The sequence below is a fragment of the Sciurus carolinensis genome, chromosome 18 (genome assembly GCF_902686445.1).
Source record: "Sciurus carolinensis chromosome 18, mSciCar1.2, whole genome shotgun sequence".
Classification (NCBI taxonomy): Eukaryota; Metazoa; Chordata; class Mammalia; order Rodentia; family Sciuridae; genus Sciurus; species Sciurus carolinensis.
Window position 1 is genome coordinate 41,413,887 of NC_062230.1, and position 20,039 is coordinate 41,433,925.

A 20,039-nucleotide genomic window follows, 5' to 3' on the forward strand; every position below is an offset into this window, starting at 1 on the left:
TATTTTTTATTTATTTTTTTGTGGTACCGGGGATTGAATCCAGGTGTGCTTAACCACTGAGTCACATTTCCATCCCTTTTTTATTTTTAATTTTGAGACAAGGTCTCGTTAAGTTCTGAAGCTGAGTTTGAACTTGCAGTCCTCCTGCCTCAGCCTCCTGAGCCACTGGGATTATAGACTTGCACTAGTGCACCTAGCCCCAACCCTTTTTATTTTTATTTACTTATTTATTTTATTTTTAATAATAATTTTATTTATAAATAAATATAAATAATTTTAATATAAATAAAATAATTTTATTTATTTTTAAGTTAAGGATTGAACCCAGTACCTCACACATGCTAGGCAACTGCTCTACCACTGACCCCAGCAGTCCCGTTTTGAGACAGGGCCTCACTAAATGGCCCAGGATGGCCTTGAACTGGGCAACCCTCCTGCCCCAATCTTCTGTGTACCTAGGATTACGGGGGTGGTACTGCTGCTTTTTGTTGGAATGCCATGCACAGATTTATGCTCAGATTTTCATTGGTGGCGATAAGGACACCTAAAATGCGCATGTGTCTCAGTATAGCTCTTAAACCATTTCCTTTATTTATTTAACTCATTGTTTTTATTTATATATTTTTGTGGTACTGGTATCAAACCCAGGGCCTTGCACCTGTTAGGTAAGTGCCACACCACCAAGTCACAGTTCCAGCCCTAAGCTACTCCTTTTTTCCCATCAAACAGGCCAGAGATACAACAAGATAAATAATTGTTTGTTTTGCATTCAGAATCTTGATTTTTAGTGTCCGTTTACCTGATTATTTCTCCCCTCAGGCAGAAAAAGTACACGAGTTGAATGAAGAAATAGGAAAACTCCTTGCTAAAGCTGAGCAGCTTGGAGCTGAAGGAAATGTGGACGAATCCCAGAAGATTCTCATGGAAGTGGAGAAAGTTCGCGCAAAGAAAAAAGAAGCTGAGGTCGGTGAGGGAAATGTCTTGGGAAGAGAAGTGAAAGTCATTTGGAGTTGACTAATGTTAGGCCAATACCTGCATTTTTCAACTAGTAAACTTGATTAGAGTGGTTTTGATATCCAGAAAATTGGATAGGAAGGCTCAGAGATTTCCCCATCTCTTCCCTGCAACTCCTATACAGCCTCCTCACTTGTTAGCTGCCCCCCACCAGAGTGGTATGTTCATTACCATTGATGGATGACCTGCATCATTATCATCCACAGTTTGATACTGGACTCCATTCCTGATGTCTAGTTTATTCTAGGGATTTGGAACAAGAGATGATGACCTGTGTTTACCATTGTGATATCCTACAGAGTAGTTTCACTATCCTCTCTGCTTTGTTTATTCTAAGGTTAGAGTGATCCTGGAGTCCCCCTGACTGACCCCCACAGACCCAGAGCTTATTGGAATGGTAGGGGGCAGAGGTAGTGTTTACACACCCCGGTGTAGGTCTAGTTTTGGGTATCGTACTTCTGGCTGCACATGGAGCCTAACACTTGGTAGATACATGGTTATATTAACTAAGTGGTGCCAAGGGCTTGTGGGTTTTGAAGCCATGCCCTCTGAGACCAGCCCTAAGTACGGGAAGCAGGCAGTAGGGTAACTCAGATGGGACCCCCAGAACACTGCATTCAGCCATTTGCAAGCCATGGCTGGCATCGAGGTTGCTAGAGCAGTCTGGTCCTGGAAGTGTGACCCCCTGGTGGGTTGGTGCCCTCAGTGACATCCCTAGATGGCATTCTCTAGCCTTACTCTTTTTTTTGGTGTTGTGGGGACATTATTGAACTCGGGGGCACTCTACTGCTGAGTCACATCCTCATCCCTTTTTTAAAATTTTGAGACAGGGTCTTGCTAAGTTGCTGTCCTCCAACGTGGTACCCTGTGCCTTAGCCTCCCACATTGCTAGGATTACAGGCTCTGTGCCACCACACCCAGCTCCTAGCCTTATTCTTGTAATTCTTTAACATAATGGATAATGAATAGATGTACAGCACAAATACTGTGCTTTTTTGTATAAATGGTTAGATGTGGGCTGGCATTGTGGCTCAGTGGTGGAGTGCTTGCCCGGTATGTGAGGCACTGGGTTCGATTCTCAGCCCTGCATATAAATAAAAATAAAAGGTCCATTGACAACTAAAAAAATACTAAAAAAGAGAAAAACTTATATGTGCTCACTGAAAGTGGGACCCACTCATAGCCCATGACACAGAAGCACTGTGAGTGACAGTTGCAGTGATACACTGACTCACATGCTTTTGGTGCCATTGGCATGGTGGCGTGACTTCCCAAACTGTTACCAGCCTTCCCCTGATTTATAGGGTAGTTCAGTTTCTGGGAATGGGGTGCATATGTAAGCTTTCCCTAGAGTTCTGTGTTTGGTTGTTGGGCTTCTGGTGCCTCTAGCCGTGTCAGGAGGGAAGACCTGCATTTCAGTGCACCCTGAGCCCTTGCCCTTTCTGCTGACAGGGGAAGAGATACTCACCGTCCATTGGTGACTCAGGAGAATTTGTGATTTGGCTAAATAACTATAGCTTGGTGTTTTTACTCACATGGACGTCTGGTTGAGACTGTCTAAGCCCAGGACTCCAGTTTCATCACCTCTAAGAGGCAGGACTAGTGCAACACCCTGGGCACAAGGTCAGGATGATTTGGGGTGAGACTGTTGGGTGGGCATGTGGGACCCGGCACTGCTCATATCTGCAGTGTTGTGGCACCTCTGGAGTTGCAGGCAAGAAGTTCAGTAGTCCCAAGGCTGCTTTCCTGCTTTTCAGGTTGACTTCTAGCAGTTTAGAAACTAAGGGTTTTGCTGTGCACAGTGACGCACACCTGTGATCCCATTGACTCAGGAGACCAAGGCAGAAGAATCACAAATTTTAGACCATCCTCAGCAATTTAGTGAGGTCTTAAGTGCCGAAGTGAGACTCTGCCTCAAAATAAATAATTAAAGGACTGGGGGTGTAGCTCAGTGGTAAAGCACTGCTGGATTCAATCCCTGGTAGCAAGAACAAGTTATCGTAAATGGAATCATAGTACCAGGTGTGTGGCATGGTGACTGTAAACAGCAACTTGTGAGACTAAGGCAGGAGGATTCCAAGTTTGATGCCAGCCTGGGCACAGAACTAATAAATAGATTCATATAATATGTAACCTTTGAGATTGACTTTTTTGAAAAAAAACCATTATCAGAATTTAGGGTAGCGTTTAAAATTCTAAACTATAATACTTAGCATAGGCCCACATATCTTTACTCCCCTACTCAGAGACTGGGAGCTCATGACCAGCCTGGGCATCATATCAAAACACCTGAGTAAGGCTGGGGTTGTGGCTCAGTGGTAGAGAGCTTGCCTAGCATGTGTGAACCACTGGGTTTGATTCCCAGCACCACATATAAATAAATGAATAAGACAATAAGGTCCATCAACAACTAAAAAATATATATATATATATATATATATATATATATATATACATATACACACACACATATACACACACACACACACACACACACACATATATTTAAAACTCCTAAGTTTCAAAATGACAAAGGGGACAGAGGAAACTCACATAATTATCATTTTTGCATGAATTTTTTTTCCTTAATAAAAGACGGCACATTATAATGAAAATTTAAGTTCCTTCTGTATCCCTATCCCAGTTCCCTCCTTTACAGAGGCAAATACTAGACTGCACTCAGCATGTGTCCTTCTGTTGTCTTTATACTTCATTGCTCATATGGCCCATAAATAGTGCATCTGTGCTGTGCATTTTTAAAGCTACGCTAGTGCTTCTAAAATTTCAAATTGTTGACTCGGCTTATTTGAGTTCTTCCCCCATTGACAATTGATGTGGGACTCTTATTTTATGGACAAGGATGTTCGTTAGCAGTTTTCTAGGTTATTGATGGTTTGTCACCATTTCAGACAGTTCTCTGGTGAGGCACCTTGTTCTTACACCTATCTCCTGGTGCTGATGTAATAGTTGCAGGAAGCAGACTACAAAAGTTCCTTGGTGATGTTGCACGTGTGATGCGTTTTAAACAGGTAGCTTACTACTCTGCCCTCCATTTAGTTGTGTCAACCTAGCCTGTAAGCCAGCATTGTGTGAGAGTGTCTTTTTATGTGGTTTTTTTTTTTTTTTTTTTTTTTGCTAGTTTGGTGTGAGTGTCATGGTAAATCATTTTAATCTTCCCTTGAAGTGTATTCAGTTCTCCTCAAAAAGAACCGATGACTGACAATGCATTTCTTTAGCCAGGTGCATTGGTACTTGCCTATAACCCCAGCTGCTTGGGAGATGGACTCAGGAGAATCAAGAGTCCAAGACCAGCTTAGGCAACTTAGTAAGATGCTATGTGTAGACACACAGAGATAGATAAAATAAAATTTAAAAAAAGACTGGGGATGTAGCTCAGTGGTAGAGCACCTCTGGGTTCAGCCCTCAGTATCAAAAAGGAAAGCGTGGGGACTTTGAGAGAGAGTAGAGTCCAGCCAAGGGTACTCATGGAGTGATTATATTTAGGTCATATTCAAACCATGCTCAGCTTACCCCAGTTCACAGATGGTGGAGATTAGTATTCTAAAAAGGGGATTTGGCTGAGTAGACACTGGGAAACAAGGTGGGATTTACAAAGGGGAGTTTTGAAGGATGGGGAGAGGTAGGACAGGATGAGGAACTAGATCTCTTTGAAGAGTTTGGAGGGAGGCTGTTGAGCTACTGAGATTTGCATTTTTTCAGCAGTTCTCATTTCTCTGCTGTTTGGATTATTGAACACAGTCCAAGAAAGCTACAGATGCTCCTGGTCATAAATTACATGATCTTTTTTATTATAATTATTAGTGCATACTAACTGCATTAAGTAATGGATTGGTGGTGGTGGTTCTGGGGATTGAATCCAGGAGCTCTTATCCCCAAATCTTCATTTTTTTGAGATAGGGTTTCAACTAAGTTGCTTAGGTCCCTGCTAAATTGCTGGGGCTGGCTTCAAACTTGTGATCTTCTTAGCCTCCTGAGTAGCTGAAACTACAGGCATACATCCGCGTACTGGGCTCAGTATGTTGGATTCATTGTGGTTTTTTCCTTGTAGTCTTGGGGATTGAAACTGTGGCCTCCAGCAAGCGTTCTAGTGCTCTACCACTGAGCTATATCCTCAGCCCTTTTAATTTTCATTTGAAGCAGGGTCTGGCCACGTTGCCTTCTGCATACCTGAGGTTACAGATGTGTGCCACCATGCCTGCCTGCATACTGTCACTTTTGCAGCAGCACTGGGGTGGTTTCCTGAACATTGGGACATGATCCCTATGGTTTATGTTTTTTTGCGTATTTGTTGAAGATTCTTCTTGCTCCTCTGGTTTTTAATTTCTCATACAGAGCAGAGACTTGTCTTCCCCACCGGCTTCAGAATAATCCTGCTTGTTTGAGAACTTATGAATGTTTTTTGCTATCATGAATGTTTTATTGTTTTTTATTGATTGATTAGTTGATTGATTGATTGATTGATTGATTGATAATACTGGGATTCAACTCAGAGGTGCTTAACTAACCCTGAGATACATCCCCAGACCTTTTTATTTTTATTTTGAGACTGTATCTCTTAGCTGAGGCTGGTCTGGAATTCATGATCCTCTTGCCTCAGCCTCCAGAGTTGCTGGGATTACAGGTGTGGCCGCCATTCTCAGCTATTAGTTCATGTTTTAAACTGGTTAGCGAATATGTGAAAGTCTGAACAGTCCAATGTTAAATTTGTTTAAAAGCCACGTCTGCTGACCCCTTGGGTGATTTTTGTCTTGGAGGTTGGTACATGGTGGCATTTCTGTTCACTTACCTTCATCTCTCTCTGTTTTCTCCAGGAAGAATACAGGAATTCCATGCCTGCATCCAGTTTCCAGCAGCAAAAGCTGCGTGTGTGTGAGGTCTGTTCTGCCTACCTGGGTCTCCATGACAATGACCGTCGCCTCGCAGACCACTTTGGGGGCAAGTTACACCTGGGTTTTATTCAGATCCGAGAGAAGCTTGATCAGTTGAGGGTATGTTAGTGACTTGTGTTTCTGGAGAACTCCCAGAAGTCTTGTAGTAAACTCCCATTTCTGATTTTTGTTGTTGTTGTTGTTATTGGTTTGTTTTAATTTCGTTTAAGTTGTTTTTTAGTTATAAATGGACACAGTACCTGTATTTTATTTATTTGTCTTTATGTGGTGCTGAACCCAGTGCCTGACATGTGCTTGGCAAGCACTCTGCTAATGAGCTACCACCCAGCTCCTCCTTCACATTTCTATATTTTCAAAAACCTTTTGGGCTGGGGTTGTGGCTTAGTGGTAGAGCGTTTACCTGTCATGTGTGAGGCAGTGGCTTTGATTCTCACCACCACATATAAATAAATAAATATCCTTTGGCAACTAAAAAAAATTTTTAGAAAAACCCTTTTGTTCTGATTCACTCTAAGAACTTGAGTTTTATAGTGAAATACTCAAAATTTATCACTTGATTTCACATGAGACATGAAATATCAGAATCCAAAGAATCCTGAAAATTTATTTGGTTTGTACCCCTTCTTTGTGTTAAATTATGGAGTCTAATCCCCAGGTATGGACAGTTCTGAAATAGCTTCTGTGTGGTTCAGTTATCCTTGCCTTTGAGTTGCATCAGAAAGAAAAGGAAGCAGTGGGTTTTTTTCTGTTAGCAGTGTACCACCTGTTCCTTCCTATTTAGGCTATAAACATTTAAAACTTGAAGAATGGAACTGGGGGCTGGGGTTGTGGCTCAGTGGTAGAGCACTTGCCTAGCATGTTTGAGGCACTGGGTTTGATTCTCAGCACCACTTATAAATAAATGAATAAAATAAAGATCTATCAACATCTAAAAAAAACTTAAAAAAAAAAAAAAAAAAAAAAAGAATGGAGCTGGGTGAGATGGTGCATAGCCTACAGTCCCAGCTACTCAGGAGGCTAAGGTAGTAGGATCAGCCAGGAGAACTTAGACTATTTCTGAAAATAAAAAAAGGGCTGGCCATGTAGCCTTCCCTGCGTGCACCTGAGATGTGGAAGAACAGACATGGCATCTGACTGGAATGTGGAATGCTGCAGTAACCCAGACCTCATTTAGTAAGACTGGGTCTTGTCTGTCTCCAGGAAGATGCTGCTCCCTTGGACAAGTAGATGAAAGGGTTCTGCACCAAGAAAAGGTCCCCTAGGTGACATGAATTGGGGACTAGAAGTAGGATCAGAGTACAGTGGCACTGAGGGTATTCGTAAAATATGTTGCTTCTATCTTCCCTGTAGAACATTTGGTTCTGGGGATTGACCTCAGGGGCACTTCAACCTCAAACTACATTCCGGCTAGTTTTCAGTGTACTCAGTTGAAATTTTCCTTATAAGTTTATAGATGTAAAAGGTTGTATGTTATATGTATTCAATAGAATACAAATAAATGCTTGGTCTCTATTGTCATCTCATAAAGAATTTTTTCCTAAAGTTGGGAAATGGCCAGGTGTGATGGCACATGTCTGTAATCCCAGTGGCTTGGGAGGCTGAGGCAGGAGGATTGTTAGTTCAAAACCAGCCAGACCCTGAACAAGGCCCTAAGCACCTCAGCAAGGCCCTGTTTCTAAATAAAATATAAAAAGGGCTGGGAATTTAATCCCCAGTACAAAAACAACAACAACAAAGAACTTTGAACATGAACGAGGCATATGATGCACACTTGAGATCCCATTGACTCAGAAGGCTGAGGTTCAGAGCATCACAAATTGGAGGCCCTCCTCAGTAGGTAGCTACCAAGGCCCTACCCCCCAAAATTAAAAAGAGTGACTAGGGATGTAGCTTGGAGTTAAACCACCCCCTGGGTTCAGTTCCCAGTACAAAAAAAGAAAAAAGTGGGTATGTTTACAACTTTTTGCCTACAGCCTGAAGAACTTGATCTGTGAGGTGTCTTAACTATTGGTGCTATGAGTGGTGAGCACACACACAGACACACGATGATGGTGACAGGTGGTGAAGTAGCAGTACGACATGTATTTTAAATGTACCTTTTTTTCTATTTATTTACTTACTTACTTACTTACTGGTGGTGCTGGGGATGAATCCTTAGGGCACTCTGCCACTGAGCCACATACCCAGCTATATTGTGTATTTTATTTAGAGACAGGGTCTCTCTGAGTTGTTTAGCACCTCACCTTTGCTGAGGTGGCTTTGAACTCTCCTTCCTCCTGTCTCAGCCTCCCGAGCCGCTGGGATTTCAGGTGTGTGCCACCACGCCCAACCTTTATTTTTAATTAAGATAGGGTGTCACCCTCAGCCTCTTTTTTTTTTTTTTTTTTTTTTTTTTTTTTTTTTTTATTATTTTACTGTAAACAAATGGGATACATGTTGTTTCTCTGTTTGTACATGGCATAAAGGCATACCATTTGTGTAACTGTAAACAAATGGGATACATGTTGTTTCTCTGTTTGTACATGGCATAAAGGCATACCATTTGTGTAATCATAAATTTACATAGAGTAATGCTGTTTGATTCATTTGTTATTTTTTCCCTTCCCCCCCCACCCCTCCCACCCCTCTTTTCCCTCTATACAGTCAAGTCCTTCCTTCCTCCATTCTTGCCCCCTTCCCTAACCCTAACTCTAACCCTAACACTAACCCCTTCCACCCCCCATTATGTGTCATCATCCACTTATTAGCGATATCATTCGTCCTTTGGTTTTTTGAGATTGGCTTATCTCACTTAGCATGATATTCTCCAATTTCATCCATTTGCCTGCAAATGCCATAATTTATCATTCTTTATGGCTGAGTAATATTCCATTGTATATATATACCACAGTTTCTTTATCCATTCATCAATTGAAGGACATCTAGGACCCTCAGCCTCTTGAGGCATCAGGATTATAGGCCTGTGCCACTGCACCTGGCTTGATTAAGAAGTTTTTAAGCAAATGAGTTAGTGTTTAAATCTTAGAGTTTTTCTTTTTTTTTTTTTTTTTTTTCTTTTTCCATTTTTCATCTGTTTAGAAAACTGTGGCTGAAAAGCAGGAGAAGAGAAATCAGGATCGCTTGAGGAGACGAGAGGAGCGAGAGCGGGAGGAACGGCTGAGCAGGAGGTGAGCAGGGAGAGGCTAACAGGCTGGCAGTGCCCTTGGGCTCAGGAGACCCTGCTTCATGCACCAAGGTGTGGCTGGGAGTAGTCACGGTCTGCCACAGGCTAAGAGCATATTCAGTCCTACAGACTGCAGGCTGGCCCAGTGCCTGCGTGTGCTCACCTTAAGAGAAGGAAGAGGAACAGTTAAGGAAAGCGTCCTCCTTCACCCACATAACTGCTCCACTGACTGTTGGGCACACAGCCTTCAGCAGATGGGAAAGGCAGGAGCTGCTCCTCGGGGAGAGCAGTGTGCTCTTGTGGCAGCACCTTGCTCTAGGACAGTGCGTCAGGGAAGAACTTGGGGCTGCGTGGTTGGAGGTCGCCTGGCATACCTTTATTGCATAGTGTGGGACGTGAAAAATCTCAGGAGACATGGGATCTGGTGCCAGGAGGTGCCGCCACCCTTTGGAGAGCAGGGTGTAGGGTGTTGGGGTGGAGCAACAAGACCAGTGAGTTGCTGGTTGGGAGGATCCTCATGAAGGAATTGGGGGTCTGAAGAGTCAAGGGGCTGGAGTCTGGGTGTGATCTGGGGACAGAACTGACAGGAATGGAACTTGGCCTGGAGTTGGCACTTGCTGGGGTCGAGAAGGTCGTGCGGGGAGGGATGGGTGGAGTGTGAGCTGCCGTGTACAGTTAGAACGCCCAGCTCCACCAGGGGGAGGTGTTCCTTCTGGTTGGAGTTCAGAGAAGTTCTGGTATAGTTCCTTTCCCTTACAAATCCCAAACTGCTTTTCCAAAGGAATTCCTGAGCGCATGGCTCAGACAGAGCCAGTGCTTCCTGTGGCGTGTTGTTTCCACGGTGGTTTCCTTGTTAGAGCTTCACGCTCTGTGAGAACATCCTCAGGAGACCTGCCAGCCTTTGCACAGAGGTGCCACCGTTGTGGTTGGGCATGTCTAGACGGTCACAGTGCTCTCAGCATGGGTGTCACCTGAGATCTCGCCGTGACATGCGTGTTTCAGGTTGCTGGTCGTCTGATCCAAGGATCCCATTTGATGCTCACTGGGCACTAAGCCTGTGCCTGGAACTTTGGTGGCTGTGGAATTGCATGCAGCCCTGCGTCTGTTCTGACTGCACACTGGTGCCAGTGTCCGTTGTAAAGGCTTGTAACTCTAGCCTGCACAGGTGGCCTGGTGCTGCCAGTGCCACTGAGTGAGCCACAGTGGGTGGGGCCTCATCCTGTGAGTGTCAGCACCTCCCACTGCAACCTGAGCAGTTGAGCAACCAAGAGAGAACAGGTCTTGGGGAGTGTCTTCCACCTCGAGTGGGGGCACCTCTCCAGCCAGTGGAGAGTGGGGATGCTTTTGGAACGTTGTTCATCATCTTTTCCCTTTTCAGGTCTGGATCCAGAACCAGAGACCGTAGGAGGTAGGCTTCCAGATCCAAAACAGTGTTCTCAGTCACATGCCTCTTCCACAGTTGATGTTTGCAATTCCATGCCTTTATCTGGTGGGCAGGGTGGCATGTGAAGGCCACCATGCGGGCTGCTGAGACCTGTGACCAACCAGGAGTGTTTAGGAAGCCCCACTCGGGGTGGGTCTGGCCTGAGAGTGGCTCATGGGAGTGATTTAAACCTGACTTGCACGTTTGGGAGTTGACGGGGAAATACAAGTAAGGCCACAGGCAGAACCTGACCATAGGACAGGGGGTAGGGGGAAGTCCTGGGCTGCTTGTTTCCTGTACAGTCTTGACCATCGGAGCCTTCGGTTTTTCCAGGTCACGCTCCCGAGATCGGCGTCCTCGAAGGCGGTCAAGGTCTACCTCCCGAGACCGAAGGAAGTCTTCCCGGTCCCGGTCCCGAGACAGACACCGGCGCCATCGCAGCCGTTCCCGGAGCCGCAGCCGGGGACATCGCCGGGCTTCCAGGGACCGGAGTGCGAAATACAAGTAACTACTCTGACTCCTTCAGTAGCTGCAACCAGGAGTGAGCCCCTTCTCTTTGTGTTCCCTGGGTTTGCTGGGGGTCTGTCAGTGGGCCCTTCTTCATCTCATAGGGTGAGGCTGGGCTTGTGGGGAGCCTGGCCAGTGGTGAGACCTGAAGGGGAGAGGACTGTGGAGGATGTCCCTCACAGACCTCTAGGTGGAGCTGCAGGGCTTCTACACTTGGTCATCCTGGACTGCGGGCACTGACGCTGACACTGGGCCCTGCTTCTGTCGTGGTTTTAAATTTTGGTCTTTTCCTTGTTGTATTCTCACGCAGTGGATCCTGTATCACATGTAAAATTTCGTTGTACTTTCCTCATTAAAAGTCTTTGCAAATGTCAGTTTTTAGTGACTACCTAACGTTCCCTGTGTGGTAGGTTGGGCATGAGAGGGCAGGCCTGGCTGCCCTGTGGCCTCCTGGGACCAGGGCCCTCCCTGTCCCAGTGGGGAGGGTCCACGTTGTTGGTTTCTGAACAGCCACCCAGAAGCAGGGTGGCAGCCTCCACTGAGCCTCGGGTTCCCCTTCCCTAGGTTCTCCAGAGAGCGTGCATCAAGAGAAGAGCCCTGGGAGTGTGGGCGGAGTGAGCGTGGGTCTGCGGACTGGAGACTGGAGAGCTCCAACGGGAAGACGGCTTCACGGAGGTCAGAGGAGAAGGAGGCTGGCGAGCTCTGAGCCCGTGCTTTGGTTCCATCGAGAGTCTGGGAATACAGCACAGCCTAAGAGTGCCCTTTGTATTTGCTGAACGTGACTCACCTTTTGTAGTTTGAATTTCTATTGTATGGAGCTAGCTGTGAGTTCCTAGGTCGTGCAGAGTTGCTCCTGTATTATGGGTTATGTTGTGTAGAAATAAATAAACCTGACTGCCTCCTGATCATCCTCTGCTGAAGTACTTTGCCGGGACCCCCCTCCATTCCAGGAGAGACAGGCCTGCTGCCGCCCCACCTTGGAAAACTGTGACTTGGCATCCAGCCACCATCTGGCTTTTGGTGTCTGTTCCCAGCTGAGCCAGGTGTATGTGGCTGCCCACCCTCCTGACCCACACCCATCTCAGCTGGTGGTCTCCAGCCCCTGCTACAGACTAGAGAGCAGACAGGGAGTAGAGGGCATATTCCCATCCACCCTTCAGGGGGAGCTGGCCTGTCGGATCCGAGCTCAGGCAAGGTGTAGTGCCATTCCCTATTTGAAGTTATGTAGGGCCAAGAAAAGCCCCTGGGTGACGCCCACCTGGCAGACTTGAGGGGCGTGAGGGGTGCTAGCTTTAGGTCATGTTCCAGGGTGCCAGTGTGATGCAATACCTGCCTGGATGGGTTTTCTGTGTTACCCACTCAGCCTTTGCTGCTGCCATCATAGGACACGTGCCTTAAGACCAAAGGGAAGGGTAAGTGCTGACTCACGGACACGGGGAGCTCCCTTCCCTTTTCACATTTCGGAGGAGGCAGGTTAACATTTGTCTTGGAGGAAACTTCTGTTGGCCTCATTGTTAACAGTCACTCCATCTCTACCCCCGTAGAGGTGCAGGTGTCTCCTTTGAGCTGTTTGACTGGATGGGCACACAGGCATCTTTTGGCCACCAGCATCCTGATGTGGCCCCTGGTCCCATCCTGGCCTACCCCTGCCCTAGCATGTCCCTTGCATGACAGTGGGTAGGTGTGCTGCTCTGCTGGCCTGTGACACAGTTCTTCCCCTGACTTTCCTGTCTCCACAGGAAAGGCTGGTGGGAAGGGGATCTGTGGAGTCCGTGTGGGATTGGTGCTTTGCTCTGTGTGTGTATGGATCTCTGCACCAGCGTCCAGCCTGCAGGCAGGTCACGGTGTCCAGGCTGAGTGTTCATTTGCAGGCTGTCTTCTCCCAGGCCTAAGTCAGCCAGTCTGTCCGCTCCCTATCCCCCGCCATTACCACTGTGATTGGTTTGGATCCTTTTCTCTCTGTCTAGACATAAATTTCTGTATGTGGACAAATAGCTGTTTGGCTTTGTTGTTTGCCAGGGAATAGGGCATGCCAGTGAATGACCTGCAGCACCCACACACCCTCGCTCCTCTGATCACAGCTGAGGGGCAAGGCTCTCTTGGGCTTCTGAGTCAGTGTCCCCCCCAGTCCTTCCCTGGTGACCTGATCTAGTGTAGCCCTCTGGGTAGAGGACTTGCCACCTCCCTTTGCTGGGAAAGTACTGTGGTCCTTTGTGCCTTTTTCCAGTGATCCAGGCCAAATGGAGCCCATGCCCCAGAGCAGCCTTGAGGCCCCCTAGACTTTGCTTCCTTCCCCTCAGCTCCCTGTCCCTGGGTAAACCTCCATTGGTCCTCAGCCTGCTGTAGTGGACCTACGTCTGTCCAGTTCTTGCTTTCCACAGCAATGCCTGTAAAAGTCAGACACTGTGGTGGTGCCTGGGCATGGGAGGCATGTCCCTGCCCTGTGAAGGAGACTGCCCATCAGGAAGGCCTCCCAGCTAGAGTGGTCATCACACCCAAGGGAGCCCAGGATGAGGCAGAACAAAAGGGTTCTCCCCAGACACACTGCCCTCACACCATGGGCAGCGACTTCAGAGAAGCCAGTTGGATGGCTGTACTTGCTGTGGTGTTGACTGCCACGTCTGCCTCCTCTACAGGGTCCCCTTGGGTGTAGCCCGTAGACAGGAGTTGGTGAAAAGCCCTGGCAGGTGGGGTAGAAGGACAAGCTGAGGTCCCAGGTTCCTGGCCCAGCTATACAACCTGCATGTGACTGGCACAGGCTGCACAGTGGCCCCTCTCCTGGAGGGGCTGTTTTGTAAAAAATTGTATATTCTTTTATTTTGGTACCATTGTTGAATCCAGAAGCACTTGACCAGTTAGCCACATCCCCAGGTCTTTTTTATTTTTTGAGGCAGGGTCTCACCTTCACCAAGTTATCTAGGGTCTCACTAAGTTGCTGAGGCTGGCTTTGAACTTGGGATCCCCCTGAGCTGCTGGGATGTGCCCAGCTAAAAGTTCATTTTTAAGTATTATTTTTTGAAACAAGGTATCACTATGTTGCCAGCCTGGCCTTGATGTCCTGGGCTAGTGTTCTCAGTCTCCCAGGTGGTGGAACTAGACCACACCTGGCAGTTTTTCACTGCTTTTTGTTTGTTTTTTCTTCCTAGGATTCTCTAGAGAAACAGAAGCAGTAGGACATAGAGATTCATAGTTATTATGTGGGATTGGCCCTTGCTGCCCCAGGATGGGAAGTCAGCACCTGCCATTGCAGGCTGGAGGCCCAGAAAAGCCAGGTTGTGTGGTTCCACTCCCAGCCCAAGGACCCAAGAACCAGGGAACCAGTGCTTGGAAAGCCCAAGAACGAGGAGCCCCACGTCAAGGGCAGAAGAGGGATGTCTCTGCCCAAGCAGAGAGCAGTTCGCCCCCCTGCACATTTTTGTTGTGCCCAGGCCCTTGCTGGGTGGACTGTGCCCAGTGTCATTGGGCAGGGGACCTGCAGTCTCCTGGTTCCAATGCCAGTCTCTCCTGGGAACCCCACAAATACCCCAGAAGTGCCTGGATACTGTCAGCCTGGGAAGGTTGTTGACCAACACACCCTTCTTGTGTGGTCTGCTCTGTCCACTGGTATTTGAGGCTAGCAAGAGCTGAAAGACTGTCCCCTGGCTACACAGAGGCTGCAGACCTGTTTGTGCCCATTGGTGGTCTGATGGGTATGTCTGTGTCCTGCATGTGCTCTGGATGTTCCTTTGCCATGTGCCAGATCTGCTCCTGACTCCAGTAGTGGAAAGGGGCCGGCAGCAGACGGGTAATTACTTCCTGATGTTTTCTGCAGTTACCTTGGTTCATTTTATATAGGAAAAAAATAAAAATAAAAATAAAATAAACCCCTACATTTCCCCTCTGTGGAGATGTTAGATGAAGGCAGGATTCCAGTGGGCCCTCCACCACCACCCTGTCCACTACCTGACTGGGTATTGGGGCTGGACCCACCTCCTTCCACTTGGTTCAGAGTCAGGCAACTTTTACCAGCCTCCCCCCACGTGCAGAGCTTCTGCATCTGCTAGGAGTGGGGGTGGGCAGCGATGCAGGGAGAGCCAGGAACATGGGGTGGGGCTGCTGTGTGCAGCCCTACTGAACAGCTGAGGCTTGTGAGACGCTACTCCGCAGACCCTAGCCAGCCCCTTAGAATGGACAGAGCCTTGCCTATTGCTGTATCTAAAGGACATACCTGTCAGGAGGCTGTTCTGGGGGACTTTATTCAAATGCCGGCCGGGAAAGGGGACTTCTTGGCTTTGCCAGGAGGCCCCCGACCACCAACCAGAGTTCAGCGATACTTGGAGGCGAGCGTGGAAGTCACGCGGCTCAGAAACTTGTCCAGCGAGGCCTGCATGGTGGGGCTGAAGTCCCCAGGAAAGTGCCGGGCGAGGGTCACCAGTAGACAGTGGCACAGGAGCTGCGGGCAGAACAGCCGTGGCCTGGGTCCATCCATCCCTCACACCCTTCCGGATGGGACCCCCTCCCCCGGCGACCCTGGGTCCAGCCTGGTCCACGTGCTCACCTGGAAGTTGGCCGGGTCCACACGCAGCTTGTGTGCGTGCAGGTCGCTCAGAAAGGACAAGGCGCCGGGCAGGTCGTCCAGCTGGTCCACGGCGAGGGTCAGTGCGTCGGCCACCTTTTGGCCGTGCGCTTTGACCTGGGCGGAGCCGGGGCTCAAGTCCAAGTGTGGGAAGTACGTTTTGGTGCCAGGGAAGGCCAGGAAGGTCCTGCCGGGGGAACGGAGGGTGGGTGCGCGTCCCCGCGCGGGCCGAGCACAGTGGGACCGGGTCCTGCCGCCCGCTCCCTACCTCTCCAGGGCCTCGGTCGCGTAGACGCCGACGTTGTCGCCCAGCTTCCTCCACAGCGCGCGCACCATGGCCCGCTCTGCCGCAGACAGCGCCATCCCGCCCTCCCGGCCGGGACCGAGCGCTCGGCGCCCTTCCTGCGCCCGCGCCTACGGACCGCAGGCTCCGCGCAGCCTCCAGAGGGCGCCCGCGGCGCGCGCGCCGCCCGCCGGCTGCCGCGTCCCGGAGCGTCGGCGCTGCGCCCGACTGCCACCTGCGTCCCGCGGCCGGCGGGGCCGCACTCGTTCAGCGTTCGCTCTGCGGAGCGCGGTACCCGTAACGCTGAGCTCCGGCCTGCGTTTTGGCGTGCGCTCTGTCTCCTGCAACGATTGTGACCCCTTCTTCAGGCCATCTGCTGTTATCATAGTTTGTCGTGGGAGTTACGTGGGTATCAAATGTCAGGTGCCTGGCTCCTAGTAGAAGTTCCTTTCAGAACACTGAACATTTATTAGGTGCCTGGGTTGTGTCCAAATACTAATAGTAGGTACCTAGTCAGCATCTGCTCTGCCGGGTTCCACACCACACCTTTTAAAATTTTTTTCTTGCGTTACTGGGGAATGAGTTGAATTGAGGCCAACCTGAGCAACTTAGCAAGACTGTCTCAAAAAAAAAAAAAAAAAAAAAAAAAAAAATTAAAAAGGGAATGTAACTCAATGGTAGAGCACTCCTAGGTTCAATCCCCAGCCCCCCCCTCCAAAAAACCAAAAAGGTAAAATTCACATGATTTTCCATTAAAGCCATCTTAAGAGTGTGCAATTCAGTGACATCTAGGACAGTCTCAGAGCTATGCAGCCATCACTATGTCTAGTTCCAGAGCTTTTTCATCATGCCAAACAGAAACCCCATAACTGTTAACTACCCAATCTCCTTTCTCCAGCTCCTGGGTACCACTCATCTGCTCCTTTGCCCATGGATTTGCTTATTTTGGGTGGGCTGGCTGACTGGCTGACTCTCCCCCCACCTCCGCCTGCCCTTCCTCCCTCTTCCCTCTCCTCCTCCTCATTGAACACATGGACTACTGAACTATGTTTCCAGCCGTTTCATTTTCTATTTTGCAACAGGGTCTTGCTAAGTTGCCCAACTGGCCTAGAATTTGGGATCCTCCTTCCTCAGCCTCCCAGATAGCCTGGATTACAAGCATGTGCCACCATGCATATGAATGGGATCATACAAATATGTAGTCTTCCAGGTCTGGCTTCTTGCATGGTTTGTCCACATCCTACAAACTTCCTTTCCTTTTATGGCTGAATTCTATGTACAAGCCACATTTCGTGGGCACATTTGTCCACTGACATACATCTGCTGTGTTCCACCATAGCTGAGACCTCTATTTTTCCTAATAAAATAGCAAAGATAGCTCCTACCCAGAGCTCTATTGAGCCAAAGGGCATATTAAGGATGAGTCTTGGGCTTAGGGTAGAAAGAACAGTGTTCTTTTTTAAAAAAAATTTTATTTGTAGATGGATACAAAACCTCCACTTTATTTATCTTCATGTGGTGCCAAGCATCGAACCCAGTGCCTCATATATGCTAGGCAAGTGCTCTGCCGCTGCAGTCCCCAGAACAGTGTTCCTAAGTGAAGGGCTGAGCCTTCCCTCTGATACCCCTGCCCTGGGACCTGCTCTGCCTGGAGGATTTATGTGGGGGTGGATCAGCCAGGTCTCCCTTGCTCTGGATCTTCTCTCTACTGATCCACTGGAACAGGAACACCCAATGACATGGGGCAGCTGAGTGGGCATTGGGCTGGGCCCAAAATCCTGACCCTGATGGCCCCAGGACTACAGTATTCATAGAATGAACATCCTGGGTTGGTAGCTCCTGAAAATGATGTGGCATTTGCAATTTGCTACTCACCCTCAAGTTTATCAGAATTGTATAGAGAATTTGGGTTTTTTTTAGGGAAACTAATTGGTGAAGGGAGAGGATTCAGTGTAATTCTGAGAAAGTGTGGCCTCCTCACCACCACCCTTCTCTGTGAGGGTCCCTGGGAGAGCTAGGCCAATTTCCCCAACCCCACGTCAGGGCAAGTGCCCAACCTTTTCACTTTATTTATTTGTTTTGAGGCAGAGTCTTGCTAAGTTGCTCAGTCTGTCCTCCAACTTACAGTCCTCCTGCCTCTGCCTTCTGGGCAGCTGGAATTATCAGCATGTGTCACATTGCCCATCTTGCTAGGCCATCTATTAGTGTAAGTGTGTGTGCACGTGTGATAAAGTGTGGAGGAGGAACAGAGGCAGTATCGCCACAAACTCGTGTTGAATCTGCCGGGCCCTGGAGTGAAATGCCGGGAGGAACTACAGCAGAGCTCTCTAGAGGGAGGGCTGTCCAGGGAGTCCTGGACAGCCACCAGGACTGGCTCCCACTCCCGCTTCTTCCCTCCCCTCCCTCCCTTTACTTTTCTTGCCCACTCCAGATGCAGAGAGGTCTTTGAACCAAGTGAACCATGAGTCCCCAGGAAGCTACCCACCCCCAACCTTGACACCGAGGCAGACACAGAGAACCCAGGGCACACAGGCTGCCGCCCACTCAGACTTTATTCAAAGACCAAGAGGTGCAGGTGCCAGGAGGAGGGGAGGGGAGGAGGGCCTGGACAGAGGCCTGGTGGGCTTGGGCGAGGCCACCAAGGCTCCAGCTTAACGGTATTTGGAGGTCAGCACGGTGCTCACAGAGGCCAAGAACTTGTCCAGGGAGGCGTGCACCGCAGGGGTGAAATCAGCCGGCATGTGAGCCGCCAGGGTCACCAGCAGGCAGTGGCTCAGGAGCTGCAGAGAGAGGAATAGCTCTCAGTGGCTGTAGAGGCCACTGCGGTCCGTGCTCCACCTTCGCTAACGGTGGGGTTCTCTGCCCTGCGCACAGTGCCACCTGCGCCCTCCGCTGCCCGGGTCCCTCCTGGCCCCGTCGGCGCAAGCGCTCACCTTGAAGTTGACCGGGTCCACACGCAACTTGTGCGCGTGCAGATCGCTCAGAGTAGATAGGGCGCCGGGCAGGTCATCCAGGTGGCCCGCGGCGGTGGCTAGCGCCTCGGCCACCTTCTTGCCATGGCTCTGGATATCGCCGGAGCCGGGACTCAGGTCAAAGTGGTGGAAGTAGGTCTTGGTGGTGGGGAAGCTCAGGAACATCCTGCGGGGCAAAAGGGGCGGGTGGCGAAGTTGAGAAGGGTGGGGGCATGACAGGTAGGGGTGCCAGTTGGACACTGGGCGGGCGTTGAGCCCCCGGTGACCTAGCAGGGCAGAGGAGGGCGCTCACCTGTCCAGGGCCTCCCCGCCAAACGCGGGACCATGGCCGCCGATCTTGTCCCAGGCAGTCTTGACGTTGGTCTTGTCAGCAGCAGACAGCACCATGGTGGTTTCTTTCTGAGTCCGTGTCAGAACCAGAAGCGTGTTGGGCCAGCAGAGCGCGGCCCTTTTATGCCCGTGGTGCGTGGGACCCGCCCTGCCCAGCCGCGCTCATTGGCTGGAACCGTGCGGGTGAGCAACCGGGCCCGGCCAGCAGGGGGAGCGCTGCCTCGCCCGCCGATCTGTGCCTCTACCTCGCAGGGACCCACGGATCAGAAGTTCCTTTCCCCACTACCTGAGGCCTCCTTGGAAGCAGCACGATAGGCCCCAGTTGCCGGGGGTGTGGGGGCGCAGAAGCTCAATGATGTCTCGGATGCCTGAGCATCCTAGGCGGGAACTGGGCTCCTGTGAACCCGGCAAGGGTCAGCCCACACCACCTGCCCTGATCCTAGGCTTGGCACACGCTGGATGGGCATCACCCGAGCAGAATCGACGGGTGAATCTGGAAGGCGTGCGAGAAGGGAGCGAAGCCTTTCCCAGCGGGGCAGAAAGAGGTGCCCACACGATGGTGCCCTGCCTGCCATCCTCCCATCAGCTCTCCTGCAGCCCCCTTTCCTTCCACAGACAGTGACCCGCAGGTACAAGGAAGGAAGATGCACCCATGCATGGAAGTGCTAGCGCTGGAGTAGGGTGCTCCAGGTTCCAGTTCCCTTACCTGGTGGTGGTGCAGCCCCAGATCACGGACTCACAGTGGGGTCCCTCCTCTGCCAACCCCTGCATGATTGGGTGAATAATGGTCTCTCTGCACCACTGGAGTAGTGGTTCTTGTTCACAGAGACACCCCTGTCCAAATTGCACCTCATGGATGACTTGATTTAAGTGGGGTTAGAT

At 49.6% G+C, this 20,039-nt stretch overlaps 3 protein-coding genes across 9 annotated transcripts in view; 1 reads left to right on the forward strand and 2 right to left on the reverse strand.

Annotated features, from left to right (window-relative positions):
* The window catches only part of Luc7l (LUC7 like), a 31,498-nt gene extending 19,576 nt beyond the window's left edge, over positions 1 to 11,922 (forward strand). For 5 of the 6 annotated variants that reach the window (XM_047532990.1, XM_047532995.1, XM_047532993.1 and 2 more), the window contains 6 exons: positions 820 to 963; positions 5,847 to 6,023; positions 9,003 to 9,091; positions 10,466 to 10,495; positions 10,844 to 11,014; positions 11,582 to 11,922. In XM_047532990.1, the coding sequence (XP_047388946.1) occupies positions 820 to 963; positions 5,847 to 6,023; positions 9,003 to 9,091; positions 10,466 to 10,495; positions 10,844 to 11,014; positions 11,582 to 11,723 (753 nt within the window). In that variant the 3' untranslated portion in view covers positions 11,724 to 11,922. Of the gene's footprint in view, positions 1 to 819; positions 964 to 5,846; positions 6,024 to 9,002; positions 9,092 to 10,465; positions 10,496 to 10,843; positions 11,052 to 11,581 lie in introns of all 6 variants that reach the window. The other variant, XM_047532992.1, reaches the window with a different exon arrangement.
* Positions 11,923 to 13,834: 1,912 nt separating this feature from the next.
* Positions 13,835 to 15,972, reverse strand: Hbq1 (hemoglobin subunit theta 1). Of its 2 annotated transcripts, XR_007106053.1 has the most exons (4): positions 15,841 to 15,972; positions 15,555 to 15,759; positions 15,225 to 15,449; positions 13,835 to 14,832 (listed from the first exon to the last, which is right to left on the reverse strand). XR_007106053.1 is itself a non-coding variant. In XM_047532996.1 (3 exons), the coding sequence occupies exons 1-3, from the start codon at positions 15,933 to 15,935 to the stop codon at positions 15,321 to 15,323; spliced, it is 429 nt and encodes a 142-aa protein (XP_047388952.1). In that variant the 5' UTR covers positions 15,936 to 15,972; the 3' UTR covers positions 15,180 to 15,320. The 2 variants fall into 2 exon arrangements, 1 of the variants encoding a protein (XP_047388952.1); XM_047532996.1 differs by lacking the exon at positions 13,835 to 14,832 and having other exon boundaries at positions 15,180 to 15,449.
* A 2,417-nt stretch (positions 15,973 to 18,389) lies between these two features.
* On the reverse strand, positions 18,390 to 19,274 carry LOC124970201 (hemoglobin subunit alpha). The gene is made up of 3 exons (XM_047533372.1): positions 19,120 to 19,274; positions 18,789 to 18,993; positions 18,390 to 18,635 (listed from the first exon to the last, which is right to left on the reverse strand). Exons 1-3 carry the CDS (start codon positions 19,212 to 19,214, stop codon positions 18,507 to 18,509), a joined length of 429 nt encoding a protein of 142 aa, XP_047389328.1. The 5' UTR covers positions 19,215 to 19,274; the 3' UTR covers positions 18,390 to 18,506.
* Between the last annotated feature and the right edge of the window lie 765 nt (positions 19,275 to 20,039).